This window comes from Emiliania huxleyi (assembly GCF_000372725.1).
Source record: "Emiliania huxleyi CCMP1516 unplaced genomic scaffold EMIHUscaffold_47, whole genome shotgun sequence".
In the NCBI taxonomy this organism is placed as follows: Eukaryota; Haptophyta; order Isochrysidales; family Noelaerhabdaceae; genus Emiliania; species Emiliania huxleyi.
Genome location: NW_005198467.1, coordinates 552,618 through 568,112, shown reverse-complemented (window position 1 = coordinate 568,112; position 15,495 = coordinate 552,618). Strand labels below are relative to the sequence as shown.

Sequence of the window (15,495 nt, the reverse complement as noted above, 5' to 3'; positions counted from 1 at the left end):
GAGGGGCTAGAGGGGGCGAAGCCGCCGCCGCCGCCGAAACCACCACTCTCCCGCTGCGGCGCGAAGTCCTCGACCCAGTGCGGCGCGAGTGTCGGGCTGCGGGTCGCGTCCCTGGACGCGTCCCTGGTCGCGTCCCTGGACGCGTCCCTGGATCCGCCGCTCGGCTGCCGCGACAGCGGCTGCCCGAGCGGCTGCGCGCGGCTCCATTCGGCATCGAAGGAGTCGGCCGCCTCCAGCGGCGGCGGCGGCGGCGGCGGCGGCGGCGGCGGCGGGCGCGGCGGCGGCGGCGCGTACTCTGCGGAATAGTCGAACGCGGTGCCGCGCTGGCGGTACGACTTGTCCGCCTCTGCCTGCAGGACGGTTCCGAGAAGGTTCGAGGGGGAGCGTCTCGGGCGTGTGGGACGACTTGTGTCGCTGCCTTTTGGTCCTCGAACGGCACGTTTGGGAAGGAGCACGGCAGCCACTCCTGCGGCGGCAGGGTGCGGGTACCGTGGGGGTAGGGGATGGGTGCGGGTACCGTGGGGGTAGGGGATGGGTGCGGGTACCGTGGGGGTAGGGGAGGGCAGCCACTCCTGCTGCGGCAGCGGCGTGGGCAGCTCGCCCGCTGTCGGCGACACGTAGAGGAGCTGGCGGTGATCGGTGGGGCGGCGCGAGTGGCGGGGCTTGCGCATGAGGGGCACGACATGCACGCCGCGCCGCGCGACTGCGTCGAGGTTCTGCGAGAGGTCCTCGAAGCGCGAGATGATGAGGACCGCCTTGACGGCGCCGGCGTGCAGCAGCCTCGCCAGCCAGTCGGCGCAGTGCTCGTTGGACATGTAGTGGTAGTAGACGTACGAGATGACCGCCAGGTCGATGGCGGGCCACCCCGTCTTGCCGAGCAGCCCGTCGCCGTCCATCACATCCCACACCTCGAGGCGCAGCCCGAGGCATCAGTGCACTCATGGACTAAATTGATGTAATTAACGTCCCTCACGTCCCACACCTCGAAGCGCAGCCCGAGCGCCTCGCAGCATGGCCGCCACGCGCCCTGCAGGTCGAGCGAGAGCAGCTGCGGCTCCGCCTGCGGCAGATATGGGGCGATGTGGATAGACATGAAGAGATATGGGCAGATGTGGGCAGATGTGGGCAGATGTGGGCAGATGTGGGCAGATGTGGGCAGATGTGGGGAGGTGTGGGCAGATGTGGGGAGATGTGAGATGCAAGTGCGAGAGCAGGTGTGCGGCTCCGCCTGCGGCAGCCGCGCGGCGCAAAACTCCCGCACCGCCAGCAGCTCGAATCCAGGCCCACCGCCGAGAGAGGCGACGCGGAAGGGGGTCTTGGTGCGTGCGTCGCGCAGCGCGGCGAAGGCGCCGGCGTTGTAGGCGCGCTCCATCGCGACGGTCCCTTCGGTGATGCGCTGGATGGACTTGAGGCGGAGGTACTCGGCCTGGAGACCGAGGTGCGCGTAGTTTTCTTGTGACCACGTGATGCCGCCCGCGCGCATGTTCGGCTTTTGCGCGTAGATGCGCTCGCCCTCGCGCCGCAGCTCGGCGCCGTCAGGGTCATCCTGCGGCGGGAGATCGGCGAGAGATCGGCGGGAGAACGGCGGGAGATGGGCGAGAGATGGCCGAGATGTGGCGCCGTCACCACCTCAGCACAGCATCCATCACTCCCAATCCCAAATCCCATCCCATTCCATCCAGTCCAACACCCGCTCCTCCCCACTCACAACCTGCAGCGCCTCGAGGGACGAGCGCAGCAGCGGGGTCGCCTATTCACTGACGAGTTGATAGGCGCCCAATCAGTTCATGAAGACGAGCCGCAGCAGCGGGGTCGCCTCGGCGAGCAGTCGCTGGAGGAGGGAGGCGCCCGCCGCGCTAGCGGTGTACGGCCACTGCTTCCTCCGGTCCTGGTAGTAGACTGCCGTGCCGTCCTCCTGCGCCTGCACCGCGCCCGCGAACGGGTCGGGCACCTATTAAGTAGGTGTGCAGGCAGAATTACTCATTCATTAAGGTTGCCTCCTAGCGACCGGGTCGGGCACCGGCTCCCTCTTGCGGCGCGCCGCCTCCTTTTTCTTTGGCGCGACAGCCGCCGCCGTCTGCCGCTGCAGCTGCTTCTCCTCGCCGAGATCGAGCATCTGCATCGTGCGCGCGCCCTGCCTCGCGCGGCTGTACTTGTCGCTCCGTCCCGACGCCATGTCCATCCCGCCGCCTCCCCGCCCTGCCGCCGGCCTGCCCAGCTGCGACACCTTGCGCGACGCCTTGGGCAACGAGATCCGAACCCCGTCGGCCGGCGGCGCGGGAGGCGCGCCGGCGGCGGCGGCGGCGGCGGCGGCGGCGGCGGCGGCGATGCTCGGCGGCGGCGGGGTCGGCGCTCGTGATCCTGCCCCCGGGTCGGAGTGCAGCGGCGCCGGCAGCGCGTGTGACGCCGAGAGCGACTCGAGCGCCGCTGGATTCAGCCGGAAGGGGAGGGGAGCGGCGGCGGCGGCGGGGTACGGCGCGGCCGCCACGCCCTGCAAGGTGAATCCGTGCTCCAGGCTCCACTCCACAGAGCCGTTGGCGCCGGCCGCCGCGAGGCCGCCGCCAGCAGCGCCCGCGAGCGGCGCGAGACGCTGGCGGCAGAGGCGCAGAGTCGCAGCGAGCTGCTCCGCCGCCAGGCCCGACGGCTCGCCGCCGCCGCCCTCCCGCAGCGCGCCGGCGAGCAGCTGCACGCCGCGGTTCGTGTCCTCCTGCGCCAGCTCGAGCAAGCGGACGGCGCTTTGCTTCTCGGAGCGCTTGCTGGTGGCGACGGCGACGAGGAGCCGCTGCTTGGCGGCTGCGCTGAGCGAGGGCCATCGCTCAACGCCTTCGGCGAGCACGACGACCGCCGGAGGAGGCGTCTTGCGGCCGCTCATAATTAGGCGAGGGCCTTCTGCGCCGGGACGCGGAGCGCACCGCCCATCACGGGTCGAAGAAAGAATTTACCGGGCAACTGTGTCTCACAGCAGACAGTTCTCCCATCCCTCCTTTGGGTTGTCTGTTTTCTTTCTTTCTTTCTTTAGCAGACAGGCTCGACACAGGTGCGAACTGGCGCGTGCTAGTACTATCACCGGCACACCACCGGAGCCGCCTAAGCGACTCCGTTAAGATTTTGTTGTAGAGTTTGTTGTAGAGGCTCTACAGCCAAACCGCCGGGAAGGCAGTGACTCAAAGAGGTCGAGTCGCACTAATGGGGTGTCTCCGAGCTTACTGGAGCTCTGATGGACGGCCCTGACTATCCCTGACACACAGAGAGTCACTCTGACGGCACACAACACCCTATAACTGCGTCATGACCAGCCTGCCATGCGTCGCCGGTGCCGCATTCGTCGCTGTGCTTCTTTAGCAGGCGGTGGACTGTCGGCTGCGAAGACGGTCGCATTTGCGCGAGGCGAGGCGAGCATTGCTGCGCGTTGCATGCGCCATGACTCGCGCCAGCGCGTGCGGGAGCTCCTGGCTGAGCGTTGAGTCCAGGCGAGTTGCGCTGGCCACGATCGCTACGCCGAGCCGAGCTGACGCGCCGAGGCGCCGGCCAGTCGCAGCCGCGAGGCATGCCACAGCAGCAGAGGCACCTGCCACCCATTGGGCGGGCAGACAGAAGGCCAGGGCAGCACTGGCAAGTGCAACGCGCCTCATGTCGGAGAGCGATATGCTCCTCGAATTTTCCGAGAGTGGGTCTAGAGAGGTGCATGAACCCGAACCCGACCGTCCATGTGGTCGCTGACCTTCTTCCAGAGTCACCCGATGACACCGCACTGCCCGACGTGCTGCCTTTGGTCCGCCAAAAGGCGCAGGACGGAAGCGGGCTCTCAGACGGATCCAGCCGACACAGCGAGGTACCCGACCCCCCTCCGTGGCCCCTCTCGTACCCACCGAAGACTGCAAAGGGCTGGACGCAGAAAAGTGGTGGGAGGTGCTCGAGGCGGTCAGTCTGGGGGTGGGCATTGGGGTTACTATCGGCTACCTGTGCTGTTTCTTCCTGGAGCGTGCACCGTCCCAACTGAGCTGCGAGCTGCCCCCAATTTCTGAATGAAAAAGAAAAATATGCCACGTCTAATGCTCAAGAAGCGCAAGCGAGCCTACTATGAGGGTGACCAAAACCCGAGACCAAGAAAAGCCGGTGGCCACATGTGGCATCCGTCCATCCATCGTCGATCGCTTACTCGAGCTGCCCTTAGCATTGATAGGGAGAATCTCTGATTTTTTAGAGACCCATGCAGATCCGATGTTTGCTACCCCCTTTACCATGGTATGGAATGCGTTTCGTGACCGAAGGGAAGACGGGGACAGGTACGCTGGCCAGGCAATGAACTCTATGTTCAATATGTAAATTCCGACTGAAAAAGAAATATGAAACGCAGGCGGTCTCGCGAGGTGCTGAAACCAAGACCACGCAAGGCACAGGCTCAGTGGTACCCATCCTACGTCGAACGCATACTCGAGCTCCCCTTGGTAGTAATAGGCATGAGGCTTGTTGTGCGAGTATATGGGCCAAAAGCGTCGAAAATGTCCCAAAAAGCGTGTCTCGAGTTTGTGGCAGCCCCACAGCCGGCGCGCGCCGCCAGGAAGCACCGCTCGCGTGTCGGCGGCACTCCCTGGCACCCAGTGAGTGCCGCGAACCGACCAGACCGAACAGGCTCGACGCCGCGCTCGCTGTGGGGCTGCCACAAAGTCGCCGCCGAGCGTGCCACCGAAGGCGTCCCGTCGGAGGTGATGGAGTGTGAGACCTGAGGCTGCGGAGGTGACGCCTGAGGTACCGGCCCGTGCACGGCGACTCAGCCGGCGACCGCCACGGGCTCAGGCGAGACTTGTCGACTCGTTCCGGCTCAGCTTCACCGTGGTCATCGGGCGTCTGTCGACGTCAGGACCACCCATACAGCTCGCGGGTTTGAGGTCGCAAGAGCCAAGACGGTGGCGTTTTGACATCCCAACCATCACACAAGACAGCCTGTAGGTGATGGCGGGACGGCGCAGTGTTTGTGGCACTCGGCAGTAAGCACCCGCGGCACGGCCCCGCTGTCGGCTCTCGCGGGCTGCGGAACCGGCCCCAGAAGGGGACGGTCCGGGCGAGTGTGGCAGCTCCTGCGCTAGTATGGGCAGCCTCTATCACAACACTACTGACCCTGGTCATTAGAGCTGCCAGGGGTAGCGTCAGGAGTCGGTAGGAGTCAAAACCCCTCATATTTGAGACATCGTGGCCCATATACTCGCACAACGAGCCATGATTGCGCAAAACTTCCGGGGAGTAACCTGGAACCCATGGGGACCGGGTCAAATTGGGGGCGGCCTCGCCGCTCGATGGAGGTTGGAAGACGCGTTTCGCACTCGGCGGGAGTACGGAGACAGGGATGCCGGCAGTGCACTCCGCGCTATGTAGTATGGCGATTTGGGATTCAACTACTAATTCCAACCCGAGGGGTGTAAATGGAGACGAAGATCAAGCTGATAATCAAGACGGGCGTTACACACACCCCTAACATAATACCGGCAGTGCGGAGACTCAAGCAGCTCATCGAGCGCGAGTTCTCGACGCAGCAAATGTACACATGGCTCTCCCCCGGCGTCACCGCAATACACACGGAGGTGGACATCACAGTGATCGGTGAGCCCGCCCACCGCCCCGCCGGGGTCACAGCCATCGCAATAGTACAAGCCACCGCCCCCCGCCCCGTGACGCTCAGCAAAATGCGGGCGCGAGAGGCCTTCACCGGAGAGAGGTGGCCGGAGCATGCAAAGTCTGCCGCGCCTGTGGAAGCTTACGCGGACGTGGAGCAATTCCCCCCCGACAGACTGGGCTACCCCGAGGGGAAGCGAGAGGTTCTACTCGTGCGAGATGTTCATGATCGAGTCGCGCAGCGAGAAGAAGGAGGACGGCTTGAGGTCGCCCTTGACGGCCTCACTAGAGCCGCTTTTTGTGCGGCCCGAGCTCCGTCTTGGACACCTTCTTGTAGCAGCGCGCGCCGCCGACGGGCAGCGTCGAGAGGATGGGGCCCTTGAAGAGCTTGCAGCGGGACGCCTTGCCTTCGACGGCGTACTCGAACCCTGCGCGGGTCAGATGGCAATCTCGTGTAAGCTCGTGTAATCTCGTGTAATCTCGAACCCTGCGCGGGCCAAAGCGCGGTGTGCTGCGTTCAAAGAGGGAGGAGCTGAGGTGGTGGGGCGGGTGGGGGACGGCGGCGAGGGCGGCGGCGGTGTCGGCGGCGGCAGGGAGGGGGGTGGCGGGTTTGGTGGCGGGTACGGTGCGCCCGCCAAAACGCCCGGCACGCACCCAATTGTGGCTGGCGGTACCACGGCCGGGCAAAGGCCCTGGCTGACGCACTTCGCATCTGCGCTTGAATCCCATGAGCAGCTCCCCTCCGTCAGCGGGGAGCAGAGATCGGTAGGATCGGCCTGCGAGTCTGCAAAGATGTCGGCGAGAGTTGCGTCGCCCGCGGAACAGGAGGGTTGCGTGACGCCGTACTGCGTCAGGTCGATCGCAGTGTCACAGCCGATAGAGCAGCAGTAGCCTGGCACGGTGGTTCCCAAGCAGTGGTTCCCGAGCGCAAGGCCCGGAAGGAGAAGGTAGCCGAGGACGCGCATCATCGATTCCATTGTTGGTCCCACAGCCGCCCGCCAAATTCTGCATTCTGCATCTGCATCGCGGGTGCAGTTCACAGCTTTGGGCCCGCCCGCTACACATATAAGTCCGTTCCGGACATCAGGATTTAATCTGCGCTCCTTTTTCGCATGGATAAGTCTGCGGCTATGATAGTTCGCCAAAGCTCACACGCTGTTCCCTAGAGGCCCTGCCGGGGGCTGCTGTGTGCGAAACCCGGGCCGCGTCGCGCCGTTGGCGCCCTCAGGAGGTGATCGTGCGTAATCTGCGCTCGAGAGTAACTATCGTGCCATATCTCTGCCTTTTGTGCCCGGGCACCACACATGACATCATGCAAGATGCAGATCCAGAATGCAGAATGCAGAATCAGCCCCAGGCTCAAAGCTGTGAGCTGCACCCGACGGACAAACTCTTTGGGTCTGATTTTGCATCCTGCATCCTGCATTCTGCATCCTGCATTCTGCATCCTGCATCCTGCATCCTGCACCATGCAGAAGAATCCATTTTGGGGCCGATTCTGCATCCTGCATCCTGCGTTCTCTGCATGCTGCACATACAGAGTAAACATTTTGGGCTTGGTTCTGCATTCTGCATTCTGCATCTGCATTCTGCATTTTCAGGAGAAATACGGAAATTAGAATCAGCCGCCCCGTCTATGCAGAGGCTAATCCATGCAGACTCTGCAACCTGCATGCAACAAGAGTGCTCTTGTGTTGTCTCTAAGACACAACGACAAAACTTGTGGAAACACTGTGCATGTATGTGTCCATCTCTAGTAGGAAAACTCGCCCTAGCACACCTGTGCCTACCTAGCGAAGTACGGCTCTAAATATACCCCTACATGCCTCACTAACACACATGCGGTCATGCACAATCCATGCGCCCTCACTCGAATGAGGCCTCAGTGCGACCGGGGTTCTCACAGAAGCGTGTGGGTCTGAGGCGCACCGTCGCCGCTGTTGACCACTGGCAGGGCAAGGCGACTGCGGGCATCGCACGAGAGGCCGAGCCGAAGGGCCGGGTCCGTGCTCGCGGGCGTGTAGTAGACGTTGAACAGGTCGACGCCCAAGCCGATCGCATGACCGGCGGGCACCTCGACGCAGAGAGCGTGCATGCCCACCGTGAGCTCGGTGCCAGGGCCCGCCGGCGACTCCCGATGAAGCTCGCGGCCGCAGGCCCGCAGCGGCCGCCCGCGATGGTGGCGCGCTCCGAAAGAAAACGGCTTTGCTTCTTCCGGTGGTGAGCCGGTGTGTGTGCCAGTCCGCGCCAGTCCGCGCCCTTGTCGTGCCAGTGTGCTGTGAGAGAGGCTTGTATCTAAGAATTCTTTCTTCTTTCCGATGCCAACCAACCCGATACCGATCACATCCGGCCCGCTGGGTGCGCTTCTTAACTCCCCGGCCCTGCCCCTGGATGTGAGGCAAATGACTGGGGGGAGGCGGGGGCCCCCGGAGGCACCGTGCGCCGCGCCGCAGTGCGGAAACGGGGCCCGGCTCCGCTAGTCTCCGTTAGCACCAACTTCCCGATTAAGCTAGGTTAATCAGAGGGCAGATTTGGAGAGATCTCGAGAAGTACATACAGATAGACCCTCCAACCATCAGAAAACTCCGACCTGATCGGTCGTACTGACCGCCGACAGATCACTCCAGACAGCAGACCACAGGCCGACGTCTGCACGCGGCCGGCCGGGCGAGTGCGAGGCTTGACACGATCCGACCCTGCGACCCTGACGCTGCTGCTCTAGCTATCAGACATGCACTACTGACTGCTGTCACAATATGCGACTGGTGCTGGCCCACTTGGCGGCCTTCCCGGTCAGTGGTGAGGCGCAGTGTTCAGAGCTGTCGATGGCGCGATGCCACACTGGTCCCACATTGGTGACACGAGACCCCCACGTTTGCCGGTCCAAGAGAGAGGCACCGGCGCTGTCGTAAGAAGGTGCATGGTCCCTCTTGACTGCCCACATGCGCGCGAGGCTGTGTAGGCATAGCCTCGAGAGTGCCAGCAGCCAATCCGAGGCAGTTTGTGACGCGCATTGCGTCAGAAGCGTGCACGCGCTGGAAGGACACCTTCCTACTGGCCGTACGATCAGGTCGTCACTGAATGCTGGATACTAAGGCCGATGGCACACGGTCAGCAGCGCCGACAGGCTTTCGCAAGGCGTGATAGCATGGTCGCAACGCAATACGCGAAATTCTCATGTGAAAACAAGTGAAAACTGCGCAAAAAAGAAAAAATGCACCAGAAGGCGCCTGCGGCGGGCCATGGGACCCCATCTCCCCCCCCGCATGGGTACTTAACCCCCTAGGGGCCCCGCCTCCCCCCAGAGCTCCTCAAGTGCCGTCCAAGTGCCCAGGCCGTTGTCTTCCCAACTGGGGTTTTCCTAGACACGCTGTTGTATGCTTCATGCATCATGGGGAACGCGGTGCGCCTGCGGCGCCCGCACCACCACCCTTGCTTGGCAGCACAAAACTGCGCCAGAGGTCCACCAGCCCCGGCGCCGCCCCCTCGCCGTCGAAGCGCTCCTCGTCCCACGCGATCAGGCAGCCCAGCTGCATCACCGCGACCGCCCACTTGCGAGCCGCCTCCGGGAAAAGCTCGTGCGACTGCGGCGACCACTCCGCCGACTTGAGGATGAGCCTGCCCGCCTCCACCGCCGCGGCCGCTGGCTCCAGGTTGGCCGGCCTGAGGAAGGGGAGAGGCGTGGGGTGTGTCCAAAGAGAGGATCCGGCGAGTGGGGGAGAGGCCATAGCGCGCCTCAGTGCGAGTGCCTTGGCCTCGCCCGCCACGCGCACGCCGAAGCGTCCCGTCGAAGCGCTCGCGGAGACGACGAGGCCGACCTTGCCGTTCATCGACGGCCGCGAGACGAGAGAGTGGATCGCGACGGTGGAGCCGGCGGCCGCAGCTGTCGGATCCGACTCGCCCCACGAGCAGAGGACGCGCGCCCGCTCGAGGGCCGACGGCTCGCCGGCTGAAGAGTCCGCGCCGCCGCGCAGCAGCGCCCGCGCCCGGTCGACGGTGAGCGCCTGCGGAAGAGGGACAGTGAGCGTGAGGACAATGCACTCACGCTTTCGGCCGCTAGTCTCGGGCACGCCTCGAGGTGCTGGAGCGGCGTCCAGCCGCGGCTGGCGACCAGCCAAGCGGCGAGGTCGGCGTGGCCTTCATCGGTTGCGGCCTCCTCGGGCGTGCCGAAGGGCGTGGCGGCGCGGGAGGCGCCGTAGGGGGAGAGGAGCTGAACGACCTCGAGGTGGCCCTTCTCGCACGCGATGTACAGCGGCGTGACGCCATGCTGCGGGGCTCGATTGACCGCCGCGCCAGCCTCGAGGAGCAGTCGAACGGTCTCGGGGTAGCCGTTCTGGCACGCGATGAAGAGCGGCGTGGCGCCTTGCTTGTCGGCTTGGTTGGCCGCCGCGTTGGCCTCGAGAAGCAGCCGGACGATCTCGAGGTCGCCCTCCTGGCACGCGATGAGCAGCGGCGTGGTGCCATCCTGATTGGCTTGATTGACCGCCGCGCCAGCGTCGCGCAGCAGCCTCGCGATCTCGACGTAGCCGTACTGGCACGCGATGAACAGCGGTGTGGCGCCGCTGTTGGAGGCTTGGCCGACCGCCGCGCTGGCTTCGAGAAGCAGCCGGACGCACTCGACGTGGCCGTTCTGGCACGCGATGAACAGCGCGGCGCGGCCGCCGCCGCCCGTCGCCCCAACGCTCGCGCCGGCTTCGAGCAGCAGCCGCACCGCCTCGGCCTGCCCGTGACGAGCGGCCCAGGTGAGCAGCGTGCTTGCTTCTCGGTGTCGAGCCGCGCGTCGAGCCTGCCGCGCGTCCGCCGCCCGGAGAGGAGGGCGCGCAGCGAGCCCAGGTCGCCCACCGCCAGGTCGGGCAGCAGGGCTGGGCCGCCGGCGTCGTATATGCCCGCCAAAAAAAGAAAAAAAGCGTCCCAAAGGAGAAAAAAGAGGTCGAGGACCAAGGGTTAGGGTGGGCGAGGGCTAACACCACACTCCTCTCCTTAAAATCCCTGTGTGGTGGCGGCGTGCCGTCCTCCCATCCCTCCCTTGGGTTGTCTGTTTTCTTTCTGAGTTCTTTTTTGTTGAATTCTTTCTTTTCACTTTGCAGGTGGCGCTCTCGTCGACTCGGCGACGATATGACCAGTGGTTCTCGACTCACGATCGGCGTGCGAGCCGTGGCGCTCCTAATCGCCCTGCTGGCGGCGCCCTCCTCCGCTGACCGTGCAGCCGTGCGCGGTGGCCTGGTGGCGATGGCCGATGCCCGCGGGCTCCGGCGCTGGCCTTGCCATGTGTCGCGCGAAGAAAGAATTCCCCGACGGGCACGTGACTGGCGCGCACACACGAGGGAAGAATTTTAGCCGGACGGCAAACGGGACTGGCGCGCACTGGCACAACCAGGTACCCCGAGAAGAAAAAAAGAATCAGAACTCGCTGGTCAGACTCTCCTTAAAAATCCCTGTGTGGAAAGTGCACAGCGAGCTAAAACCGGTGTGGTGGCGGCGTGCCGTCCTCCCATTCCTCCCTTGAGTTGCAGGGTGACAGCAGGTCGGCGGCGGCGTACTCCTCAAACTCCACTAGCGGCCACCCCACCACATCGCCGCCGCCCGCGCCGCCGCCGCCCGCGCCGCCGCCGCCCGCGCCGCCGCCCTCGCTGCTCCGTCCGGAGCCCGCACCGGCCCGAATCCCCTCGTGCGCGGGGGCGGTGGCGGCGGCGGCGGCGGTGCAGCCGACATCAGCGTCGGCGGCGTTGGCCGAACACGCTCGAGGGTCGCAGATGGCGGCGAGGGTCTCCCAGGGTGGCGGTGGCGGCAGCGGTGGCGGCAGCGGTGGCGGCAGCGGTGCCCGCGGCGGTGCCGGCGCGAGCGCAGTCTCGTCCGTCCAGCTGACGGCGCCCTCCGGCCTCGCAGCAGCTCCCGGCAAGACGCCAATGGGAAGCTGGGGTGCGGCGGCAGGCGGCGCCGATGCCGCACCAGCAGGCGCGACGGCCGCCCCAGGCCCCTCCCTCTGTCGCCAGTCTGTGTGCAGCACTCGCCCATGCGCAATGCACACCTCCGTGGAGACTGCGCTGCTGCGAGCGACAGCGGCGGCGATGGCGCGCAGTCGGATCTCCGGCCCGACACTTCCTGCGGGGGTGGGGCCGCGGCAAAGCCTTCTCCTGCACAATTTCTTCCGAACCCCTTTGCCACCAAACTTGGGCTTGTCCAGGCACTCCAGGCATTGGCCACAATCCGGAGCAAAGCACGCGGGGCACGCGCCGCACTTGTTTCCTTCCCATCGGCCCCTTCCCATTCCAAAGCGTCCGCCGGCGGCCAGTCAAGCACCTCCGTAGTGACGGCAACGGCACTGGCCTTCGCGCGAGAGCGACCGCGCAATCGGGAATGAGAGTCGGGCCCTGGTGTCCGTTTGCGATGAGAGCGACACTGGCAGATGACAGACCAGTCAAGCAATACCTTCTCGCCGACGAGCTTTGAGCCTCAAAGAAAGTTTTCGGGGGTATGGTAGATCTAGGTTCACGGCCAAAAGGGTGGGGGGGTATGGTCCTGGCCGCCGGAGGCGGCCTCCTCGAGGGGTGGGGGTATGGTCAGGCTGGCGGCCCTCTCCAGGGGTATGGTCATGCTGCTGGTCTGCACCACACCGGCAACGCTTTCGGCACGTTTGAGAGGAGCCGAGAGGGGCCGAGAGGGGCCGAGAAGAGCCGAGAGGACGAGATGCCTTGCCGATCACGGGAGGCGTCGCGAACCCGAACGCGACGACGTCGATGCCTACATGTCGAGGACACGTCCATGACCTGTCCGAGACATGTCCCAACCCGAACGCGACGACGTCGATGCCTACATGTCGAGGACACGTCCATGACCTGTCCGAGACATGTCCCAACCCGAACGCGACGACGTCGATGCCTACATGTCGAGGACACGTCCATGACCTGTCCGAGACATGTCCCAAACCGAACGCGACGACGTCGATGCCGATGTCCTCGCGGAGCAGCACCGCCAGCAGGCAAGCGGTGCCCGCGCCGAGCGAGTGGCCTACGGGACATGTCTCGGAAAGGTCGTGGACGTGTCCCGGGCAATGTAGGTGATGGTGGCGCGCAGCGAGTGGCCGGTGACGGCGATCGAGTACGGCCGCCCGCTCGGCGTGAACAAGTCGCGCAGCAGAGGGCCAACTCGGGCGGCGAGGTGGCGGGCGGCCACTGACATCGCCTCGTGCGCCTACACGGCTGAGTACACCCGGTAGGATGACATCGCCTCGTGCGCCTCGCCGCCTGAGTATACCGCCATGGCGGGAGGACGGTCTTACACAGTGTCCTCGGAGCACCGCGCGAAGACGAGTGAGAGACCGTGTGCATACAGTGAGGACAGCCGAACACACGGTCGAGTACAGCGGAGCACGTGTCCTGGAGTGGCACGAGCACACACATTCCGCTTCCAGGCTTGCGCGCCAACACACGTGAGATACCGTATGAATACAGTGTCGAGGAGGAAGTGGCTAGGAAATGTCTCCATCGGTGTGGTGGACCACCCTGGGGAGTATCTCGGAAGTGTCTCGGAACACTCCGCTTCTAGGCTTGCGCGCCAACACCTCTCCGCCCCGGACACGCGGCGACAGCGGCACTGCGCGGCACATCGCGTCCGTCAGCACGTCGTTCATGTCGGAGGTGCCTGGGACTCGGGTGATCTCGGCTGATCTCGCCGTTGACGGCGATGGATGAGAGAGAGAGAGAGAGAGAGAGAGAGAGAGAGAGAGAGAGAGAGAGAGAGGGAGAGGTTGAGCCAAGAGATGGCCGAGAGATGGCCGAGAGATGGCCGAGAGATGGCCGAGAGGTGGCCGAGATCTGGTCGAGAGATTGCCGAGATCTGGTCAGATGCCTTGGATGCCGAGGACGACCCTCCGCTGCTCGGTCGAGTAGGCGAGGTAGTGGCTTGTCCGCTCCCCGGCGACGGTCGTGCGGTCGTGGTAGAGCAAGCGGAGGCCTTCCTCCTCCACCGCCGCAGACGGGTCCTCCTCATACGCCGCCAGGGCGAGGGGGAGGTGACGCGCCATCGCCTCCGCCTCCGCGGCGCTCAGCGGCTGGACGCCCGCGACGGTCTGGACCTCGTCGGCCTGGAAGGTCGGCCGTGTCTCTACGGAACGTGTCAAGGACGCGTCGTGGACATGTGACGTGTCCCTCCGCGGACGGCGGACGTAGTGGAGCCGCGCCGTGCCAGGACGTCCACGTCTCGGCGAGGAAGCGGACGGCCTCATACGAGTCTGCAGCCGAGAGAGGCGGTGATCCAAGCGTCTCTCGCGCGTGGTCGATCGAGTCCTTGAGCCGAAGGGCGACGGTGCGTAGAGAGGCGATGTCCGCGGCCACGGCTTGTTTGCCGGGCAGCTGGAGCAGGGCAGTCAGCGCCGCGATTCCGCCGAGGGCGAGGGCGCCGGAAAAAACCGACGCCTTTGGAAGCACGAGGTGGCCGTCGCCCGAGTTGTGGATAGCGACAGCGGCGGCGGCAGCGGCGGCGGCGAGACTGCCGGCCAGCTTTGCGAGGGACGCGAGGGCCATTTGCCTTGCCCACTCGTAGTTGCAAGAGAGCGGCCGGAACGCCCAGCAATGGTCGCGACGAGCGCGGACGTTCGCGAGAAAAAGAAATATTGCGTAGCATGGCGATTGGGACGCGCCCGAATCATTGGGGGCACGGGACGCGGCACAAACGGCGCGCACCTTCATTTTAAACGGAACCTTCATTTTAAACCTTCATTTTAAACCTGCAAGACAGTATTCTTCTAGTGAAGAAAGAAAGAAAGAAAACACACAACCCAAGGGAGGGATGGGAGAACGGCACGCCGCCACCACACAGGGATTTTAAGGAGAGGAGGCGGTGTGAATTCTTCTTCAAAACGAGGTCGCGATTACACGCCGACGTTGGTCTCCCCACTGCTGCTGCACCTCGCCCTGGTATGCGCCGCGTTTAGCTCGCTCGCTCGGGGCTCGCCCACAGATCGCACCCGCTGCCTCCCACTAGCCTCCCGCCCTCCTCAGGACGTCATGACATACTACGTCGGACCCAACTCATTCAAGAACGGACCGTGGTGGGGCATGATCTCCGCCTTCATCTTGGCGAACCTCTGGGCCTACCTTCTCCTGCCGCTCGGGTGGATCGTGTTCCCGTGCGCCAACCTTTTCGCCTTCGCCCTCTCGGCGTGCGTCTTCTGCTGCTCCGGCGGCAAGATGACGAAAGACGAATCGACGACCGACGACCCTAACCCTAGCGGCCCTTGGCCGGCCACGCTCGAGTTTGACGGCGAACCCCCAAACGACTTTTCCAAGAACCTCCTCTTCTGCTGCTGCGGCGTCTCCGAGGGTAACTCGGATGCGGCAAAGGAGATCGACCTCAAGTATCTCGTGACGTGCTGCGGCGAGCCGGATCCCGGCTGCTGCTGCGGCATCTTCTCGAAGTCCGAAACTGCCCCGCTGGACGGTGGCGCTCCCGCGGCCCGCTCTCACTTCTCTCCTCCCCCGACCCAGCCCCACAGCCCCCCTGTACCCACAGGCTACTACTACACGCTGTCAGCCAAATCCGGCACTGGCCGCACGCCGGAGGACCCAACTAACTGCTGCTGCACGATCTGCGGCTCTGTCACCTTCCTGGTCTGGTCGGTGCTCATCCTCATCATCGGCTCTCTCTTCTTCGGCCTCTGCTTTGGGGCTGGTGCCAACATCATCCTCTTCGCCTTCACCACCGCCATGGGTGCCTGCGGCCTCGGGCTCACGCAGTCGGAGGACTTCTCCGTCCTTCCGTGGAACATCTCCTTCACGTACGACGGCGGTGAGCCGATGCCGCCGGCGCAGTACAAAGTGGCGTACTGCTGCTTCGGCCTCAAGGAGCAGTCAGACGGCTCTCAGGGAGAGGGTGCTTCACCCCCCC

The 15,495-nt window shown here is 64.7% G+C and overlaps 3 protein-coding genes across 3 annotated transcripts in view; all 3 read right to left on the bottom strand.

Moving 5' to 3' along the window:
• The window catches only part of EMIHUDRAFT_451679 (hypothetical protein), a gene marked incomplete at both ends in the record, with an annotated part of 3,241 nt that extends 369 nt beyond the window's left edge, over nucleotides 1–2,872 (bottom strand). Inside the window, 9 exons of the mRNA XM_005768085.1 lie at nucleotides 295–350; nucleotides 407–466; nucleotides 684–908; nucleotides 983–1,060; nucleotides 1,229–1,546; nucleotides 1,691–1,720; nucleotides 1,796–1,951; nucleotides 2,021–2,239; nucleotides 2,690–2,872. Coding sequence (XP_005768142.1) covers nucleotides 295–350; nucleotides 407–466; nucleotides 684–908; nucleotides 983–1,060; nucleotides 1,229–1,546; nucleotides 1,691–1,720; nucleotides 1,796–1,951; nucleotides 2,021–2,239; nucleotides 2,690–2,872 — 1,325 coding nt within the window. The remainder of the gene's footprint in view (nucleotides 1–294; nucleotides 351–406; nucleotides 467–683; nucleotides 909–982; nucleotides 1,061–1,228; nucleotides 1,547–1,690; nucleotides 1,721–1,795; nucleotides 1,952–2,020; nucleotides 2,240–2,689) is intronic.
• Nucleotides 2,873–8,999: 6,127 nt separating this feature from the next.
• EMIHUDRAFT_211316 (hypothetical protein) lies at nucleotides 9,000–10,878 on the bottom strand (the record flags this gene model as incomplete). The annotated part of the gene is made up of 2 exons (XM_005768084.1): nucleotides 9,000–9,614; nucleotides 10,810–10,878. The coding sequence occupies 2 exons, from the start codon at nucleotides 10,876–10,878 to the stop codon at nucleotides 9,000–9,002; spliced, it is 684 nt and encodes a 227-aa protein (XP_005768141.1).
• Nucleotides 10,879–11,011: 133 nt separating this feature from the next.
• EMIHUDRAFT_436737 (hypothetical protein) lies at nucleotides 11,012–12,033 on the bottom strand. The gene has a single exon (XM_005768083.1). The coding sequence runs from the start codon at nucleotides 11,876–11,878 to the stop codon at nucleotides 11,069–11,071; it is 810 nt and encodes a 269-aa protein (XP_005768140.1). The 5' UTR covers nucleotides 11,879–12,033; the 3' UTR covers nucleotides 11,012–11,068.
• Nucleotides 12,034–15,495: the final 3,462 nt, after the last annotated feature.

Excerpts from the sequence above, each read along its gene's own strand:
- EMIHUDRAFT_436737 (XM_005768083.1), bottom strand. The coding sequence starts at position 11,878 with ATGGGAAGGGGCCGATGGGAAGGAAACAAGTGCGGCGCGTGCCCCGCG.